Source organism: Anser cygnoides, chromosome 3 (genome assembly GCF_040182565.1).
Source record: "Anser cygnoides isolate HZ-2024a breed goose chromosome 3, Taihu_goose_T2T_genome, whole genome shotgun sequence".
Lineage (NCBI taxonomy): Eukaryota > Metazoa > Chordata > Aves > Anseriformes > Anatidae > Anser > Anser cygnoides.
The window spans coordinates 9,670,063-9,690,919 of NC_089875.1; the positions used below are offsets into that span (position 1 = coordinate 9,670,063).

General features: G+C 41.3%; 1 protein-coding gene across 3 annotated transcripts in view; it reads right to left on the reverse strand.

Moving 5' to 3' along the window:
* SPTBN1 (spectrin beta, non-erythrocytic 1) overlaps positions 1 to 20,857 on the reverse strand; it is a 135,876-nt gene that overhangs the window by 8,893 nt on the left and 106,126 nt on the right. For all 3 annotated transcript variants that reach the window (XM_066995388.1, XM_048078951.2, XM_013191037.3), the window contains 15 exons: positions 20,647 to 20,737; positions 16,076 to 16,222; positions 14,250 to 14,513; positions 13,319 to 13,543; positions 13,023 to 13,112; positions 12,450 to 12,728; positions 11,117 to 11,247; positions 9,518 to 9,722; positions 8,993 to 9,367; positions 6,633 to 6,877; positions 6,082 to 6,220; positions 4,876 to 4,960; positions 3,565 to 3,761; positions 2,216 to 2,328; positions 1,465 to 1,528 (listed from right to left, as the gene is read on the reverse strand). In XM_066995388.1, coding sequence (XP_066851489.1) covers positions 1,465 to 1,528; positions 2,216 to 2,328; positions 3,565 to 3,761; positions 4,876 to 4,960; positions 6,082 to 6,220; positions 6,633 to 6,877; positions 8,993 to 9,367; positions 9,518 to 9,722; positions 11,117 to 11,247; positions 12,450 to 12,728; positions 13,023 to 13,112; positions 13,319 to 13,543; positions 14,250 to 14,513; positions 16,076 to 16,222; positions 20,647 to 20,737 — 2,650 coding nt within the window. The remainder of the gene's footprint in view (positions 1 to 1,464; positions 1,529 to 2,215; positions 2,329 to 3,564; positions 3,762 to 4,875; positions 4,961 to 6,081; positions 6,221 to 6,632; positions 6,878 to 8,992; positions 9,368 to 9,517; positions 9,723 to 11,116; positions 11,248 to 12,449; positions 12,729 to 13,022; positions 13,113 to 13,318; positions 13,544 to 14,249; positions 14,514 to 16,075; positions 16,223 to 20,646; positions 20,738 to 20,857) is intronic.

Sequence of the window (20,857 nt, forward strand, 5' to 3'; positions counted from 1 at the left end):
ACTCATCTCACTTCCTCATTAATATTGAAGATGAACTGAAAGGCTTTATTTAAAAGAAAGAAAAAGACAGAACTGCTTATTATCCAACAGCGTTAACAGAGTCTGTGTGAAGACCCAGAAGTAACTGGGATGGATGATCTGAAAGGTAAGCTTATGCTGAAAGACAGCCAATGTCTAGACTGGGACCTTTATTTCTTTTGTGGTAATGGTAGAAGTTCTAATATCTGCTGATGTGAGCCTGCCAGGAGCCCTTCTTGTGTTTACTATGACCTGAAAGAGTGAGGTTCAAAAACATGACAGAGAAGTGCCAGTTTTTACCACAATTCAGAGCATCAATTGGAACAAGCAGGCTTTGCAGGAAGGTAATGAAGGGATAGGACAGTTTTCAACTACTGTGTTGCTTTAAATAAACATACATATTTACTGTTATTTCTATGGCTGCACATTTAAGAGTATTGGCATGCATCCTGACTCCACTAGAACCTTCTCTGTCAAGAAGGATAATTTTGAATTGACAATTCAGCCTAGATCTATAGAAAATAGAGAGCTGGGATCTTAGACCAATGTACTTTATTTCACTTTCAAAGAAAAGTGTCACAACCTCTCCATAAGGGTCTGCATCCTAATCTCATTTGTACCACTGTATCTTCAATGTCCATCAATGGAACTGCTGTTGCGTAAATTCTCCAAGGGAAAATGGGGCCCCAAAACAGAGAGTCAGCAAGATCACAACTCTTCCAAAGGACTAAATTCCAAGATAAATCTAAAAACTATTTTTTATTGGTTTATTTCATGTTTATTTTTATCTGCAGTCAATGAATCCATTCTGCATGGAATGTTATAAAGCTAACCTTAAGGCTTTTAATTTGTTGGTAGTTACAACACTCCCCTCCCTCCCAGCCTTTTCTACTGAGCTCATTTGCATGTATTGTCTTTGGCCTTGTGAATAACTCACTTTCTAATGCAGCTGATTTAATAATGTTGCCGTGCTGAAACCTGTTAGTATAACTCGATGCGTCATACCTGTCAGATTCTAGTTCTCTTCTTCATTATGATGTAATCTCATTAAATCTCAATTACTCATATAAAAGACGGTTTAGCTGGAAAATCTTAATACTATTAACGACAGGAAAAACTCACAGTAAATAACATGAAATAAATGTGTCACCTTAAAGCAACTGAGTGTCAGTGGGGATATTGAAATAAACAAGGATTAAAGTGAAACAAAATATATCTCCAAGGGGCTGCTAATTAAATAAAATCAACTGATGGGAAGGAAGAGAAAAGCAGCAGGGAAATCTGAAGCCAAAAGATTAAACCAGAACCAGTAAATCATACTGAAAAAATGGTGTCTTTTGCTGCAAATGTTTCTTTATGTCACAGTCCAGACCATGATCGGTCATTGGCTGTCCGTCTGCTAATAAAGTTTTTGTAGTTTTGGTAGGTTTGGGAGCGGTAACTAACCCGTGGAGATTCCTGGTCTGATGGCAAACCATTTTGGGAAACCTGTTCTCCTTTTGTTCCATCCCTGTTGAGAAAGGAAGAAGAAAAGATATTAAGTTATTGAAAGTCACAGATCTTTTTCACCAAAACAAGATTTTCCTACTGAATTTTACATATCTCAAATTCAAACAAGCTCTTAAAAACTGCCAAGTCATCTGTTGACAACACTGTAAAAGCATTGCCTTTAAAACATTTCCACTTGCAAGGGCAGAAGCCTACTGCAATAAAGAAATGAACCGCTGAATAAATCCAATGCTTAAGTGTGATCAAAATAGGCTTTCATGACGGTTATTACCTCACAAAGTCTACTCCTGTCATACAAGTAATTTCATAAATGTTAATGTTACATGGACGCGGCTTAAAATGCATCCGTAACAGATGCTCATTAAAGGAGAAAGCAACGATTGTTCAGAAATTTTAATTAATAACACACAGGGTGTATAAGGTGTATAAACAGCATTTTTACTTGAAGGCCAGGTACGTCTTAACAATAGGAACTGCTTCATGGTGAAAAATTGGAACATTCAACCTAGCAGTGAATTGAGATCTCTGGGCAAGGTCTTGCCCCCATCAGCTACATCCATGAAGTCTTCTAAAAAGGGTCACATCACAAAATCACGCAACCTCCAGACTCCCCCTTTACAACACATCTTCACCCTGAGAATCCTGACACGTGAAGCATGCAGTTCAGCTTCCTGCATTGTGGGCTTACCATTGCTGCTGGGAGTCTGCATCCTCTGCAGCCTTTGGGCTTGGCTCTGGAGTAGGCGGCTGTCTCTTCCTCTCCTCTTCCTCCTGTTGTCGACGTACTTCCAGCAGTTCCAACTGATAAATGAAACATTTTTGTGCGTGTTAAAGCACTGCATCTCAGTCATTTTTCAGGGGCATTACTAGAAATGAAGAACAATACCCTACATTTTTCTGAAACTTACTGAAATTAAAGTTTATTGGCATAAAATTTGAAGGCACAGGTCTTTATTAATTATACAAAGCTTGTTGCACTGGATTTGGCACTAAGTCACAGGGCATCAGACTCTAATATGAAATGGAGTGCCTGCGCAGCAGCTTGCTATGTCCAGATATCTTACCTAATTCATTAAAACAAAAAAAAAAGAAAAAGAAAAAGAAAAAGAAAAAGAAAAAGAAAAAGAAAAGAAAAAGAAAAAGAAAAAGAAAAAGAAAAAGAAAAAGAAAAAAAAAAGAAAAAGAAAAAGAAAAAAAAAGAAAAAGAAAAACAAAACAAAACCAAAAAACCAAAGTATCCCAAGCTATCAAAATATTTAAAAGTGACATCCTCTTGTCTGCTTGACATACACGAAAGTAAAATGTTTCACATCGGAATCCCTGAAATTAACCGTCAAAACAAAAACAGCTTGTTTTTTGAAGATGCTATGAAACTCCAATTCACTGTGTGCAGCTGTGATGTTCAGCGAGTGTTAAAAATTAAGCCATTTCAATTTTAGTGTCTAAAGATTGTTCTCTAGAGATACTTTCCAAGCATTAATTACTGACGTTTCAGCTCTGATGAAAATGTTTTTTGGAGTTGTTTTTTTTTTGTGTGTTTTTTGCTTATGTATTTATAGGGGAAAATATAGCCTTGTACTGGAGCAGTCAAAACACAACAAACATTTTTATTGAACTCTCCCCATGCTGTCCTCTTGAACTGAAAATATTTTCAAGAGTTTGGATCTGGGTTTTCTTTCCTCAGCATCTCCTTTCCCTTTTAGCAGTATGGCCTGTACATCAGAGAGCTGGGGCAAACCACTCAACTCTAGAATTTGCTTCTGGGACATCACTCCTGGGCCTCTGACAGCTCTTGCAGACTACTAAGGTCATTTACCACTTAAGCTCCCTTTGCAGGCTGTTGAGCTCAAATGAACCTAAGAGGGTTTTAGCATTGTTGGGAACATGAAACTTCAGGCCCTGGGTGATTGGCCTTGGTTGGCCCTCCACAGCATCAACAAATGGAGGTAAGGTTGGTGGTGCTGGGAAGTTACTAGGAACAATCAGCTGGCACCACAATGGGAATGGCCAAGAGGAGTTCTTGTCTAAAGCACTCACCGTGGTCAGTCTTTCCAGTGCTGCAAATCTCTCATCCCAAGTAGCTGCGGATTTCTCAAATGCTTCATGCCGCTTGATTAATTTTTCCACTTCATCAACACTTTGACCTATTTCACGACTGGATAGGTAGGGCTCCTGCCCCAGCAGCCAGGCCTCAGCCACACTTGCATCTCTTGAAAACTGATGCACCTCCAAAACTGAGTAAAGAATGTACAGACATCAGTGCTATTAATGTCAAAAAGGGCATCATGAAGGTATTGGGCATCTTCTGAATTTACTTTAAAATAGCTGGGGGAAAAAAGCAAATGTATTTGGCTAAGTGTTTTCCTTAACTAAGTTCACTGAAATTTACAGTAAAAAGACAGAAATTTCTCATGTTGGCTTTGCTTTGAGGAAAAACAAAAGTTAAGACCCACCTTTATTTCTTGTACAAACTATTTAATTTTCTAATTTCAGTGTCTCCTTTCGTTCTAATCAGCTGTTACCTAGTAACTTCACGGATGAAATTCTGTTACTTGCTGGTTTTCTTCCTCACTCTGCCCTGTCAACCAAACAGCTAGACTGAAGGCTGCAAGCCTGTACTTCATGCTTGCCTACAATGCTACAGTTCCAGGTTTCATTTCAGCTGAAAAAAGCTTCCACAGCTTTTGTGAATGACATTGCAACAATTTTGATGAAGAATATGGTTCAACCGCCCAAACTTAGGGACAGGCAATCATGCGATTCTTAAAGCCTGCTGAGACTCAGAAAGAATGAAGAAAGTACGCACAGCAGCCCAGAGCTCCACAAAATGATTACACTGTGCTGTACATTTTGAGATGCTCGAAGTGCACGTATTGGTAACTGTCTGCTGCAAAGCCTTCAGTCCATATGAGTTACAGAAAACCTTGTTAGAGTATCTGAACTGTGTTGTTGTTCCTGGTGTAAAAACTGGAAAATGCTCTAACATTTAAAAGTATATCTTTTGTCAATAAACTCATTAACCTAGCCTCTCAGACAATGCTGGTATGTTACATGTGTAAGGTAACAAAGCTTTACTTCCCCGTTTTTTTTGTTAGTACATCCTTTGTAGAAAAACAGTTGGAATGTGACACCTGCAAAACCTAGTGCATCTGTTTCACCTAGCTCCAGTTTTGGTCATACAGAGTAAGGCCTTTAGTGCAGGTTTCTTTGTTTCAAGTTCTCAGTTATTTTACAGACGTGGATGAAAAAAATAAAAAAGGAGTTGTACATTTTTAAAGTGCTCAGAAAGATACAGTGAAGAGAGAACTAGATATGGCCCTGCCAAGAAAAATGCGAGGACATCCTTACTCAGTCTCAGCCACTCCCATCTGTCTTCCCATTTGTCAATCATTTCTTTTCTTTTCTCTGTCAGCTGCAGTAGCTTTTCCTTGATCTGGATTTAAGAGGAGAATGCAGGACTGTTACATAAGCATCAGGCAGCACAGTCACCTCACCACACTGTGTAAGCTGGTATCACAAGCAAAAGGCACTGGCATTTACTGACAGGATACATTGTGCTGGATTGTCAGGAATGACTTAAATATGAATACTATGGCTTTTTTTTTTTTCCTTTGAAATACAAATAAATATGACATTTACATTAAAACACTACGTTTACATAAGCATACAGTATCTGTTAAGAAGTACAGTACCAAGATTATTTGATCAAAGGAGTATAATGGACAAACAAATCTAATGGTACAACCATGCAGTGTATCTTCCACTTTTTTTTATTTATAGATAATGCAAAATGTGCTACCTGTGCTACCTGAAGCTACTTGTGCTAACAATGACATGCCAGCATAAGCCCTATATCATTCACAGGGTGAATACTGGCTAGCAAAACCTTCCAGTTCCTGAGGAAATATTACTCTGAAGCTGCTCCGCAGCACTTACATGTAACACAAATACAGAAAACATCACTCCCCAAGTGGGCAGTCTTACGACATTCGGCTATCCTCCCTCTGCAAAAGGGAGGCAGGAAGAAACAAGGGTTGAGCCTCTATCCTTTGGCTTAGTCAAATCAGAAAATAAATCAAGGCCTTAGAAAGTCAATACATTTCTCTTGTAATATTCCCTGGATTTACTCCCTGTGAACTTCTTCCTGCTCCTTCCCCTAGCAGGCCTCTTCATAAGCATTCCAGCTGCCCTCAGCAAAATTCAGGCTGCCTCTCAGTTGTCTCTGCTCTTGCTCTAAGAAATCACCTTTCCAAGCACAGCCATCCCAGAGACAGCTCTCTGCAGACTGAATGCAACAGCTTCTTTGCATTTCCTGGACTGACAGGGATACTTTAAACTTTGGTGCCATCTCTGCTCCCCCATATGAATCCACAGCATTAAATCTTACGCTAATTTCACAATAGCAAGTAACTGCAATAGTCCCTGAAGTAATGCATGCCATTATAAATATGCACCTTATTAATCCATAAATTACACAATGCAAATTTCTCTAGCTGAAAAGGAATCTATAGGCCAGCTGCACTGCAGTTGTTACCCGTTCAGTAAGCACAATACCTCCTCTGATGCGTAGTGTTTTCTTGCCAGAAGAGATTTCCCAAGCTCAATACAGGTAGTAAAGCTGTCATTTCGGGCATCAATTTCTGCTTTGATACCCTGGTGATTGTTCATTAGCAGTTCAACAGACGACACATCCCTAAAATAGTCAATCCATGGTTCAGAAACATGTATTTCAAATTTAACAGCTACTACATTAAAAAAAAAAATCTAACCCAGAATGGTATGATACAAAATTTAATTCCTAGGTTGTCTTTGTAGTTCAGGAAAACAGGGACTGTCAACAGCCCTTCCATAGGGACAGCACCATTCTATTGTCAGTCGGGGGTCAGATAAAGAAATTTGTGGGACAATCTTTGATCATAATTTTCTATTGCAGCCCCCAGCCTCTACTGGGCAGCAATACGTAAGAGCAAGCTGCCACAACACCATCCCATTATGTCAGCCACTGTTTCAATTTCTGGCTCAGCAACACTGAGTGTTACAGATGTTCCTCAGTTGACCTGCAGCCTTATCTTCTGCATGATACTACAAAAGATACTTCACATTACCTTGGTTTTTCCTGGGCTTCAATCTGCCTGATAACATCTTCCATCCAAAGCATGAGATCCCGAACCATGCTGAAGAAACGGAATTTGTCTCCTGTGTCCACCAGTCTAACCCTGCGGCCCTCACAGGCATCCAACAGTGCCTTCCAGGCTTCTAGGACCTCATTTTCCCTCTTCTGGATGTCATCAGCTTTGTCCCCAGCATAGGCAGCCTGAAGGCGTGCAGCATCCTCCTGCAGCTGTCTTACCTGGCATGTGTAAGAGATAAATGAATCAACATTTGGGTATTTTTGAGTATCAAATATGGGGGCATCTTAGCTGCTAATTCAAAATTGGAATGGCTTTCTGAAGTCATTGTCAATATTAATTGTCAATATATGTGGTCTGTCAATACTAGAAAGGTTTATTCTGTTACTCAGTCAGTATATCTCTACAAGAATGTTTCTTAGAGAAGTCTGTGGGACAAGGGACCCCAAAGATAAAGATTTGCCACTGCCTAAGCCTCGTGTAAAACTGGATGCCAATATAAAGTGACTGTTAAATTCCAGGGCAAAAGGGGACCATTTTCATCATCAAATTTTCTTCCTCCCACACAAATGAGAGAATACCACTCAGGAACTCCCATATCAAAACCATTATTCTAGCTGACACAGAGATGATTTTTCAGAAATGCAGATAATGACTTCAAACAGTAGAAATTCAGAAATTCAAAGATCCTTCTATTATTAGAAATCTCTTTTGCTTACAAACGCTCTCTTGGGACATCAAATGCTATTTCTTGTCTGTTTCACATATTTTCCGAGCCAAGAAACACTGTATTGGGTCTTTTCTAATCATTTTCTCATTTTAGAAAGGTTTGATTATGAAATTAATCAGTGTTCTAGCTACAGGTACACAGATCTTGCCACTGCCACGATGATCTATGGTGGTACTCTAGCAGTTTCACTCCAGAACTATCTCTGAAGTACTTTGGACATAGCTTAGTGCTATCATTACCTATTCCCTCATTTAGGTCTTGATTCTAATTACCTTTTTGAGAGACTGGGATTGGTGTTTTGTGAATGTCTCCCATTTAATGTATAAAATCTACAGCTTCTTCAAGCAAAGCTCTTGAAAAAATCAAATGGTTGCTACACCCTCTTTATTCTAGTGTAAACAACTATGTAAATTGCAACATAATCAAGATCTGGCAGACAGTTCAGTCATAAAAGCTTTCTTTTCTGACCTACTGAGATAAATGCAGCCAGTCTTAATTCCTCCATTCCTTAAGCAACTTGTTTCTCTCCAGAATTCTCATTTTGGCAGTTGAACATTGTTTTTTTTTGTTTTTGTTTGGTTTTGTTTTTTTTAAATTTAGAATCCCATGTGTGCTGTATGAACAGCTGCCTTCTTCTATTTAACATACCTTGGCTTCAGAAGATAAAGAATTAGATCAGGTTTGGCTGCTTTTAAAAACCTTAGCCTGGACAAATCCCCTCTGACTGCTATTAGGATGCATTATAAAAAGCGATATTCAAGTCAGAAAGCCTAAACTCATAACCGAGTCAGAAAGCCTCTCGGTAGATCTACAGACCTGCTTTGCCTCTCAGAAAGCAAAAAGTGCCTAACAGAGGAGATTTCTAAAGATTTTTTTTAACAAGCTTACACATCCCTTTATATTTCCTTCTGCTGGCATAAAGAGCAAGCAAACCTAAGGTGGCTTTCAGCACAATTAATATAAATGCTACTCAAGAAAAACATTAAGAACAGAAAAACCTGAAACCTGCATTTCATCTTACCTGTGGTATATTAAAAATTCTTGACAGACTTAGTATCTGTTCATTGTCTTTCAGAAGTTGCCTAAAGAGACACTATCTTAAGTCAAATGATTATTTTTCTTTGAATGTAAACTATTTTCCTACCATATCTGCCATGCAGTGTCCTACTAACGGTGCTGCTGCTTGGGGCAATCAGAAAAAGCTTCTCTGTGGAGCTAGTGTGTTACCCTCATGCCTCCCTATCCATACTCTATTCCTAAGACTAGTAGGAGACATTGCAACTTTTTGCTTTACTTCAAATCAATACAGAATTTCTCTGCATTTATGAATTCTTCTCCAGCCAAGGGCAGGAGATGGAATAAAGTTCAACAGGCAATTATCCGTGTATTAAGAAATCTATTGATTTCTGTTTTAGGGAAACTAATTAACCTAATGCAAGAACAGAGAAGCAGAAAAACAGATAAGAAAATGATCCATAGGAACTTATTCCCATAGGAATACACTTGGCAAGCAGCTGCCAGCACTCTGTCTCCCAGCCACAGCGGGGGCAAGAGCAGTGGAAGCACTCTTCAGCCACAGATCGTGTTGTGTTCACTTGCTACACACCTGGGTACCAAGCGCCTGGATATCATGTTCAAATGTAGTGTGCATTCTCTGTAGTGTTTCCACTGTGTTTTGGTCTCTACCAAGCTCTTCTGGCAGTTTCTTGTGTTTGTCTTGAATGCGTCCTAAGATTTCCTTGGCATCATGGTAAAATTTGTGCAGTTCATAAGAGGCTGCTAGAATTTGTGTTCTCGTGTCAATGAGCTCCAGGAGATCAGCCCAGGCCTCATTGAGACCATCCTTCCACTCTGCAATTGTTGCAGCATCCGAATGTCCAGAGTTGATGAGTTCGTCTGCCATGTGGTTAACGGTATCAACACGCTCCTGTCCAATGTTTCCAGTGTCTCGGGCAAATTCCCGGAATCGCTCCTGCAGCATCTGAAACACAGAGAAACGGATTCATGCAAGGCTGTATTTGCAAAGCGATCTGAGCAAACCAGTCAAACCAACCACCCATTTATATGAACCATCTACTTGTGTGCAGCCTCCAGAGAAAGATCAACCTGCAGCCACATCCAAAGAACTTACCGTTACATGCTCATAATCCTGTCCCAGCTCATGGGATCCTGCCACCACCTCCCTTTCAGCAATCCACTGCTCCAGGTCATCCACCTCTCGGTTAAGCTGGAAGAGCCTGTGTCTCTCATCCAGTTTGCCTCTTCTCTCTTCAGCTAGATCCTTCAGGCCTGCATACAGCTTATCCACTTTGGACTGGCGCATGCTGATACGCTCACTGAAAAAAACCAAAGAGCATCAAGTCCTCCCTATCTTTTACAAATAAGAGTAGACTGAAAAAAAATACAAAGAATAAAAATCACGCTTGGGATATTTAATCGCCAGGATGTGTGCCTGCTGTATGCAGGAATTTGGCTCAGACTCCCTTAACCAGCCTTCTGCTGGGATAGCTGGCTGCACTAGCTGGAAATCTCTTCTGCCATGTACGTATACCTCCGCTGACTTAAGAGAGTGAAGCTGGGAACCATGACTTCCTTTTGTTTGACCACAGATCATACCAGAGCCTTCTCCCATAATGACAGGAAGGATTTGAGCTGCTGAGGCAAGGAGCATTTCATTTTTATTTAAATTCTGCTTCAAAGTTCAGAAGCACTGATGGGTTTCTTTCACTCTAAAGCTCAGCATTTCCAAAAGCGATTAATGTTTCTGCTTGCCGTTATCTTTCCATATATTTTGTCTGAGCCATACAGCCCTGTCAAATTGCCTTCCCTCTGCCATATGAAGTCAATTATGTTATTGCAGTGAGCTCAGCCAGGAAATCCACTCTCATCAGAAATTATGATGACCACAAGAGAGTGCTTTTGAGTTAAATAACAATCTTCCAACAGGGGCAAAGAGTATCTTGCCTAAGATTGTTCTATCTTCCTCTCTGCAAAGGTAGAGCAGTTACACAAATCAGCCTCATCATCAAGTCAGCCCCACAGTCAAATCCAATGGAGAATTCTGTTTGCTTAGTTGCAGCTCTTATAATGAAACAGCTCTTACACTTCTTGAATTCTCTCACAGGGAAGCCTGTTTGAGAAAGTTGAGATAAATTAACCAAAATCAAGATGCTACTATGCCTATGTTTAAAGTATGAGATTCAAGTCTGAATCTCATACTCTGAATCTGAGATTCAATTCTGAATTTCTACAGAAATCTCACAGAAGTAGATCTCAGGGAGCCCTGCCCTAAGACAGAAGGATAAATAACTGTCACCCTATGGTCTGGACATAAAGTTGTCTGAAAGAACAAATAAGGATCTTTGTCTCTCAGGATTGCTATACCTCTGTACAGTTCAGCAGTGCTAGCAGATCTGACACTGCTAGCCTGTATAAAGGGTACAAGGGGCATTTATTGAAGGTGCGCAGTGCTATCCAGAAGTCAGGAGCTGCACATACTGACCCTTGTTCAGGGCAGAAAACTGCACCCAGAATCCCGGTTCTCCTAAAATCCTGTCTCTGGCCAAATCAATGTGGTCCAACATGCATCTCTAATGAAACTGAACTCAGCTTCCCCTGTACAAACTGAGTTATTTTCTCTTTACTGTAGTCTTTGTGTGTCAGAATGAGCTAGTGAAGTGACTGAACTACTAAAAGAACTCGCGATACAATTAAAAACAGCAGTTAATACCTTTCAGGGTGATTATCTGCTACCAAAGTTCTGCTGGTCTTTGAAAGCTGGTGCACAGTCTCAGCATAGTCTTCTACAGCCTGTTCCAAAATCTGGTGCTTCTTCAGCATGGATACTGCACTCTGTTCATCCTGTAATGGTGACAGAAAATGAAAATCCACTCTTCCCACTCCAGGGCAAGACCCCACATAGCAAGTTCATTTTGGTGCATTAGCAAAGAGCAGTAACCAGGAAGATTTATAAAGAGCTGCTCCCAGCTCCTGATGACTGTAAATTAACAGTTGAGTTCACAGTAAATGGTACCCACAGAAAGCAAAATGGTGAGTAAAAAAGCGTGAATACAACAACCCCTCTGAGATACAGAACAAGATTACATCAGCTGCGCACTAAGCATGTTGAATTTCCTCTTCTAGGAAGCTCTTTGTATGTTTACACACTGCTGACTGCACAGGGCTCAGAAAAATGAACAGTTTTAGGCACACTGCTTGTTAGGCTTTTCGGCTACTGACTGGATAAAGACAAGAAATCTTAACTAGCTCATGCCAAAGGATTCTCCACCAAAGTGCCTGGAGAAATTCCAATCAAAACTTTTTATGTGTTGTTATGATTAAGAAAGAAAACAACTCTCAGTGTTACATGGTACTGTCAATAAGCCTTTTCATTAACATTTTTCATGATGAGCTGCTGATGTTAATAGTCCTTTTCATTTGCATTGCTTAGATATAAAAAAGAAAACAAATCCTTGCTAACTGACGACTGAACACCCATGAAAGTGTTATGCTGATACAAAGCTGAGTTTGATTTTATCAGGTTAATGAAGATGCTGTGTTTTTGTAAGTAACACATAAGATACAGCATCCTTACACCTACTTGCCAAGCTATTGAAAAATAAATGTTCAGCTAGTTTGGTATGGTCTGATGCTGTTCAGGTTTCACTGTGCTGGGAGTAAAGACAGGCCTGCAGCTGACAACTAGTGGCTTCCACTGAGTGACCATCAGGCCTACTTCACAGACAGGAGCACCATGCTGTTCCCAGCAATTCCGCACTGCTGGAATTTTTGCCCTTACAGGACTGCATTAGCACATCTGGCCTTGCAGCAAAGGAGAACACACAGTTGCCATCCACAGTCTGAGGCAGCTTCAGTACACCAAGATCTATCCTCCACACTACCCAAGATGTCATAACAGATAGAAGAGATGATCACTTGAGCTTTTAGAAGGGAATTAGATTTGTTTATGTTACCATTACATTAGCAACGTATTAGATTATGTCACCTACCCCCCTCTAGCTAAACAACTAAAATCAAGCTAGTGTTGCTGTGGAGCTGCTCACCTTGGCTTTCTCTTCTGACATCATGTAGAGCTCCTGCTCACTCATCCAGGCTTCGGCCTCGGCAGCATCAAAGTAATATTGCTGCGCTCTGTGAGACTCCTCTAGGCGCTTGTGGCGTTTCTCTGTCTCCTCAATTAGGAGGTTCCACAGCTGCTTCAAGTCTGCAAGTCTCTGCTGAATGGCTTCAGCATTAGGGCTACTGTCTGTGATAATATTTTGACTCCTCTCAAAAATATCATCAATACGAGGCTGATGTCCTTGGATTTCTTTCTGAAGGGTCTAACAGGAGAAAAGCAGACTTATGAGACGCTGCACCCAACAAAGAAAAATGCTGCTTAGGGATCTCACCTCTAGAGGGGCAGCAAAACACAAGCCACCAGCTCATGTGGATAAACTGGGGCTCTGCCCTCCATGAGCATCCTGGAACACGCTGCCCCCCAGCTACGGTCACCCCACCTCCCCATAGCACATCCTGACTGATGCACCCATAATTGTGCCCCAGGCCTTTCTTTCCTGAATTAGTCAGTGCTAAAGAGAAATAACAGGGAGGGAGCTCTGACAGCACCCGCTTACCTGATTTTTCTTTATCAGTAGCTGCACAGTCTGGAGGTTGTGTCCATGATCAGTAGATGTTGCTATAGGCATTCTCTCTCCAACCCACAACTGAAAGCAAGAGAAAAAGAGCACATCTGATTTGGAGCAACCCCAGATACAGCTAGGACTGCAGACAGAGACTGGTGTGCATGACATGCAAAAAGCAGCTTTACTCTACGATGCTACTGAGACATGATTGAAAGGCCTCTTCCAAGCTCTGTGATAGGTGTGAGATTTTCCTAGTATCTAGGGAATGGGATTTCTTTTGTACTCACAATTTCATCTTCCACATCCCGGTTAAACTGGTGGATTTCTTTGGAGGCCAGCAGGTTTGCCTTTCTTTCATTCAAAGGTTCCAGCAACTCCAAAAATTTCTTTTCTACAGTAAGGCGTTTTCCATCTACTTCATCTGTGCTCTTTCCTTCCTGACTTAAAGCCCGTGCCTGGCTTTGCAGTTCCTCTATCTCCTTCTTACGAACATCCATTTGATTCTCTAGCATCTAAACACAAACATGGCAAAAGAACTTGAGAAGTAGCGTAAAAGCAGTTTATGTGACTTGGGTATGTCAATAGCTATGTAAGAAGGAAGAACAGATGCTGATCAGTAAGGATTTACCACGTTAATAATTATTGTAACACTCATGTTGCAAAGAACAAGGTTTAAACACAGATCCATTCCTTCACAGCTGCAGCCACCCACTGATAACCCCGTTACGCCTGCTTGCGCAAATGGTGAATTTGGCTGATAGAGCAGAGTTAAGTTGCTTCTATCGGGCGTTCACAAGTTACTCTGAAAAATTTCGGAGCACAGCTAATTGCATGAGAGCTTCACTGCTCCCTCCTGTCCTTACTGCTCCCTTACTGTCTTTACAGCAGCAAACCAGGGACCGACCAGTAATGGACAAGTTTGAATCAAGGGCAGGCAGCCAGCTTCAGAGAGGAGGGACTGGTGACTGGGGGACTACCCCAGGAGACAGAACAGAGACGTTAACATGGGAGAGAAGAAAGTACAGGGGAGCAACTGCATCAAGAAATTTATGGCCAATTTGTTTCTGGATGAGTTTTTGCTGTTTCTTAAAGATAGATGGAACAACAAGAAGAAAGAAAAGCAAATAAAAACTTTTCTAAACTGAAAGGATCTCCCATCTGTTCCTTTGAGTGCAGATATCTGCTCTCTGCCCACTCTGCAACCTGTGCTCCATTTACCTGCTGCTTCTTCAACAGGATGTTGACACTGGTGAGATCCTTTCCATAGTCGTCCGACTGAATTTGACTCTCCAAACCATTCAGCCACTTATCCAAATCAGCACAGCTCTGGGTAAAAAGCTCCGCCTTGTTTGCATCAAAGAGACGCTGAGCCTTGGTCTGGGTAGTGGATTCGAGCTCTTCCCACATTTGATGGAGACCTGTCAGCTTTTCTTTCACTACAGCTTCAGTCTCTGGTTTCTCTGCAATGAGCTGCATTCCCTCCTGCAAAGCAAAGAACAACCAAAATGGCACCTCCTCAGGAACACTCACAGACCGCTAGTGAAATTATTCCAATTAGCAAGCACTCAGGATTCCTCATCTGCTGGCAACATCAACCACCATCTCCAATTATCCAATGACTCTTTCCAGAACAACAGCTCCCACATCCCTCTGTTGCCAGGACGAGAGTTTCTTGGCAATTGGGAAAGTCAGTCAACGCCTCCTTCCTCCTCCCCCCTACTCATGTTCCTTTGCGGGGGCTCTTGGGGACGCTGCTGGGACTGGAGCAGAACGGGCTGCCCCACATCGTGTGACATCTCACCAGGGCAGTGGTGAAGACCCAGCATAATGCTGGAGCTTATGGCACCAAAACTTATCTGTGTGACTTGAGAAAGGTGTGTTGATGGGTTACAGCAATTACCACGGGTTCGTGCTAGTATCAGAGAACTTCCTTGGGAAGCAGGACACCTGTACCTAGCAGCAGCAGAGCACCTGGACTTGAAATATCTTTTTGTCTCTACAAAGACTGTATTAGCTTTGGAAATATTTTCTTCACCTCTAATTATACTTCTACCTCTACACTTACGTGGTGCCGACAATAGATAAATCTTGGATGTGAACACTACTCACAACCCAGAACATTCAATAGCACTGACCCCCATAACATTAATAGTGATTGCCAGCTCTGACTCATGACACAACTTTGGTACTTCTTTGCTGCAATCTGATTTTTCAGAGGCAAAGAATGAGGATGTACTAGCATCACTAAAAAAGCACATCCAGTACTAAGAGCAGACTTCTAATTACACCATTAAAGGGTATTGCTATTTGCAGATCACAGAAAAGCCTCTAATGGGATACAGAATGCCAAAGTAGGGAAGGAAACGAGCAATTAAGCTAACTTACATTGAACAGAAACCCCACTGTCAGAGCTAAAGACAGTTTAATTTTCCTCCTTAGTTTTCCAAAGTTGCACACAAGAAATGGGGGGAAAAGTACAGATCACAGCTTATAAAGGCCTTCACAGTAACTTGGTGACAAGAGCTGTGAATCTATTAATTAATCACAAAACTGGCTGTACTTTACTTCATGCATTAAGTTGGTATGTGAAAAAGCTGCCTGATTATAGTCCTGAAAGAATGAAAACCAGCACGGAAGCACAGGTGTCTGAACTCACCTACATTCAGTTATTTCCCGGGAAGTACTTTTCCTTTATTACCTCAAATCACAACATTTGCCCTTTTGCCTTTTCAGCCTTTTGGTATGAAAAATAGGTTAAGCCTTCTTCCTAACACGTAAGAATGATTAGACAAAGAAAATGAAACTGGCAACTTAGCCATTAAGTGTTCTGTGAATGTGTCTTGTGTAAAAATACTTAAGATTGATGTGAAATGAAGGGTTAGATGGAGACACAATGAGATAGTTACTCTACAGTAGCGAAATCTCCTTTTGACTTAGCTGAATGCACAATTCAAGGACCAGTTCCTGCAGAGGAACAGATCTTCTCTTTGTGCATAACCATCTTTGACAAAGACAAGGGTGGTTTTGGGACATTCTTTAGTTACCTTTTCAATCTTCTCCAGCCATTCTTTGTTGGATGCAAGTTCTGCCATAAATGCCTGATGCTTCAGCCATTTGCTGTGCAGGTTCCTTGCCTCATCATAGGACATATCCTGGGCTGTAAGCATCTTTTCATTGATCCAGAGTGAGAGCTGGAAAGGAAGATACACAGGTGTTCAGGACATTTGCAGTAGGGAATAATGCAAAGTATCCAAGTGCCTCTGGACCGAGCATACAGAGATGCCCACTACAGAAGAGCTGCATGAGATTCAGAGACTGCTTTTATTCGGGATTCAGTCAAGGATCCACCCCTTTAACAGTTAAATAACATCTCCATCATATAAATAACCTCCAACCCAAACAGAAAGGAATCAACTCCATCATGAGCAAAATCAAACGGGTCTCATGCAGCTCAACAGGAAGAGAAACGGACATGTGTCCTGCTTTTTGGTCACGATGTACTTTCGCGCTGTTTTTCCCTTGCAACATTACGCAATGCACTTGCTACTCAGGACGGGACTTGAATGTCATCACCACACCCCTGTGGAGCCTTGCGGGTTTCCTCAGGACACAAGTACACACTAATGGAGTGGCATGCACAAGTCACTCTCCAGAATTAAGCAGAGCCCTAAGGTAAATCTTTCAGGGAAACACTGAGTGTAGTTCTGTATTAAAAGCCTTAAGAATAAAGATGGTTTGGGACCATTAATTCTCACCATATCTGTACCTTTTCCCTACAGTCTTTTCTCTATAGAGATTACATAAACACTTGAATTCATTTATTTGTCCAGTCTCCAGCAAGGTTTTTGGTACTCAAGATACCCCTTTTCTCATTACCTAAAATCCAAGACTGATTGTGTTCTGATTTTATTCAAATACAAAGACACTGAGAACAATTCCCAGATCAACACTGGAGAAAAATCAATACTTTAAAAATAGTTTATTTGCCAAGGGCAAATGGAATGTGAAAACGATCATAGCAGCCAGTACCAGATTTCCTCCTAGGCTTAGTCTGACTGCTTTATCTGTTCCCTAGGTGTGGATGAAAAAAACCCACTATCAGTAATGTTTACAGAACTTGCAAAAAGATTGGTTTACTGCATATTTAAAGTTGCCTGCCAAAGAGGAAAATGTCAAAACAAATCTAAGCTTTTTTCCTAGAATGCCACTTGGGTGATACACACTGTCTTGCCGAGGAAGCACTCTGACAAAAGGAGTAACAGAGCACAGGCCAGACTTGCCAATTCACCACTGCATATTCGGGATGCAGGACAACAAATTCATTCAGAATTCACAAGCCATTTTTAAATTGTACCTTAAAGATATTGTGAAGTTCCACAAAAAGGGAAAATCAAAGCAATTTAAAAACAAGTCAAAGAAATTCATCTGATTTTGCTATCAAGTCTGAACAGAAAAATGCTCCCATTAATGGAGACCTCTGTAGGCATCTAAGGCGACAGTTCTACAGGCTGCTGCGCTACTTAACAATCAAAGGCTATATCAAGGATTACTATACAACGTGAGATAAGTGTGTTTATTCCTGCCTTTCTAGGGAAAAGTATAGCTGCTTCACTCTGAAAACTGCAGTGCTTGTCTTTTATTGTTAGCTTTTACCCAGCCACAGCATTAAGTCTTCCAAGGATTTAAAAGTGGTTCCCAAAGAAAGGTAGCATCATCTGTACCAACAGATGGGGTCACTGAGACACAGTCGGTAGTACACAGCCAGTGGCTGGCTCATTCCTGAGCTTCAGAATGTTGTTATATTCCTTCTGATAAGACAGAAGTGCAAATGAAGCATTTTAGGGGTGACTATTAAAATCTGGTTTTTGAAATCACTATAGTCACTGGAAGTTGGTATCTTCAGGGCAGAAATAGATTAAAAAAGATAATACAATAATTTGCTAAAACAGTGCCTCACACTGGCATTTTTGGTATTTGTTTGTCCAGGAAACCATGAGTCAGTTGTTAATGCCAGCAGAGCTAGACTTCTAGGTTTCATCCCATCTCCTGCACCCATACCACAAAATTTTGTTTCTGCCATCAGCTCCCAGAAAACCTGCAATGAAAAGCAGGCCTAGCTAAGAGAAATGTAGAGACACAACTCTCGTAAGTGTGCCAGAGGAATAAGAGAAGGCAGAAGAGCACCGACTGCTGGTGTGCTTCCCAGACACTGCAAATGCCTGGGCTGACGCAGCCTCTCTCTCTGCCGGAGGTTCACAGACGTCTGTGGTCCATGACAAGACCTGCTGGCACACTCGCTGAGCAGACAGAAAGCTTCTGACATGCAGCCTACCCAAATGTGTTTCCTCTGGTGTCCCCAGGGAAATTAGCCCAGACAGTGCTGGGGCTTCGAAGCTCTTACAGGAAGATCAGCTTTAATCACCTCCAAGGTGAGCTGTAGAAGAGCAGGATGTCCCAGAAGACTAAACGGCAAAATTTATCTAATTCCCCCTCTTCTCTGAATTTCCTTTTGTCACTCTGTTTCATTCACTCTGCCAATTTAACACATTCATATTTATGAATGTAAGAGAGAGACAAAAAAAGCAACACCTCGGGATTAACTTGTGCCAGTGTATCCGACTGACTAACACAACAATCTGCCATAGCTCCCTTCGCCTGTGACCCAGAGGAAAGATTTATCAGTGCTGAGCTGTTGTTATGAGCATTATCCTGCCACCTCCTCGAGTGCCACTGACCCTGCTCACTGCCTTGCTTGTGAGTCAGAGGAGGAAGGAGAGAGGGGCAGGAGGCCACATTTACAGCAAGGCTTTGGCTCAGAGGGACTGGAGGTGGCTGCCCTGGGGAAGGAACACACTGCAGAAAACACTTTCCTCTCCCCACATTACAGAACCTCCCTAATGCAGCGGGCAGGAATGCTGAAGATCACTGCCTGCTGAAACAGAGACTGGTTCAGATCTGCCTGCTAACAACTCCCGGCCGCCTGGCCAAAGGACGTGGAAGAACAAAGGGCGAGGTATTCCCTTGGCTCCCTTCCACCTCCTCAGGGCAGTGGTGCTCCTGTAAATGCTGGGAGGGAGCAGCTCCACCGAGCTGGCAGCCCCATTTGAAGCGACACACTCTCTCTGGCCCAACGTAGGTTATCAGTGGGCACTTTGTAACCCCTCCAGCACCAATTCTAAGTCTCATTATGGCTTTTCTCTCAGAAAACAACCATTCAATTATCATCAAGGCTAATGTCCGCTCAAAAAGGATTGGAAAAATTTGTAACATTTTGAAATTGTTAGTTCTGTCTTTGAACTGCTCAGAGGAGACATCCGTGCTTTAGTGGCTGGAGAGAAACAATTGAGAGAAAAGGCATTCAGGCGGCCAGACACTAGAGCTTTTATGTTTTCCTTTTTCTTTCAGTGACATTGGGGAAAAAAACAGATCCTAGGGAAGAACACAACCACACTGACACACAAGCTAGAAGAGCTCCAAGAGCCGGAGGGATTTTTGTATTAGAAATGTTACAGAGGAAGGAAGAAGCTGCTGCTAATGCCAGCAGAATTTTTGCTCATCTGTCATGTTTTTACTACCAAGGAAGGAGCATTTAAGCCAAGTTCATGGCTAGCTTACGCAATGCAGGAAGACAGACTGCATCTAGGCAACCAAGCAGTAAACAACAATTGCCCAGTTTATGAGCATCGTTTTGCTTCTTTCTTGTATGAAATCCCAACTGTGGTGCAGGTCCATTTAGACGCACTGCAGCAACTTCCAGTTTCCTGTAGCTGGCTAAAATGTACAGCTAATGCAGCAACAACTCTTGAAATTAAAAGCACTTTTCTCACAGTCACCTTTCTTTGCAGCCTTTAGGCATGGATAGCTAGCATTTAATGCACATCACAGGCAAGGCCTGTGCCATCTTTAGTATCTGTTAGTACTTCATGAAATAACCTGAAAATTACTCACTTAATTCCTCATGCTAGGAACAAGAATTTTCTTAACTTTATTTAAAATATTGCCTTCAGTGTCAAGAGTCCAAATAAGCCATTAGAAAATCTGGGAAGGATTTCTTTCTTTTTAAATGTCAGAGTACTTTACAATTTTAAGCACATGCAAACTATCAGGAAAATAATATGTTAAAATTTATCACATTTAATCCTGCTCCCCTCTTGTTCCTAAGCTGCTATTCTTCTGACTAATACTTTGGAGAAACCACTTAAACAACTCTCCTGTACCAGGCCACAAACACGTATGCAGCCTCAGACAAAATTCTTACTGTAAGAGTTCAGTGCTAATTCCACCAGATTCAGCATGATCAATTTATACCACAGCAGAAAGTCTTCACTGCTTTTGGCAATCTTTCCTGTCTTTTGTTTAGAGGATGAAAAGAAAAATTCAGTTCAACCAACAAACGGATTAATTTTTGCAGGGTTCTGGGTGTTTGCTTATTGTTTTGTTGGTTTTTGTTTGGTTGTTTTGGTGGTTTTTTTGAATTGTTTACTCAACACTAAATACCACTGGATGACTTGACTGCAAAATATCAAGTATCCCAGCCCTTATAATACACGGGGGGGAAGGATGCTTGTCTATAGGATGCAGCTTTTAGTGATAAAAGTGAAAGGATGTAATTTACCTCTTGACAATCCTGTAGAAACTTTTGAAGATCCCTGTTATCTTTCAGTCTCATCAGAAGTTCACTGGCTGCTTCACGGTTCTTCCTGTGTCTAGTCAAAAAAATAACAGCAGAGAAAAAAAATGAAATAGGCATTTCATGCAAAACCATTTTTTTCATTTCTGTTGCCCCTCTGGGATACATGTTTTGAGTAAGTATGTGGTGTGTCTTT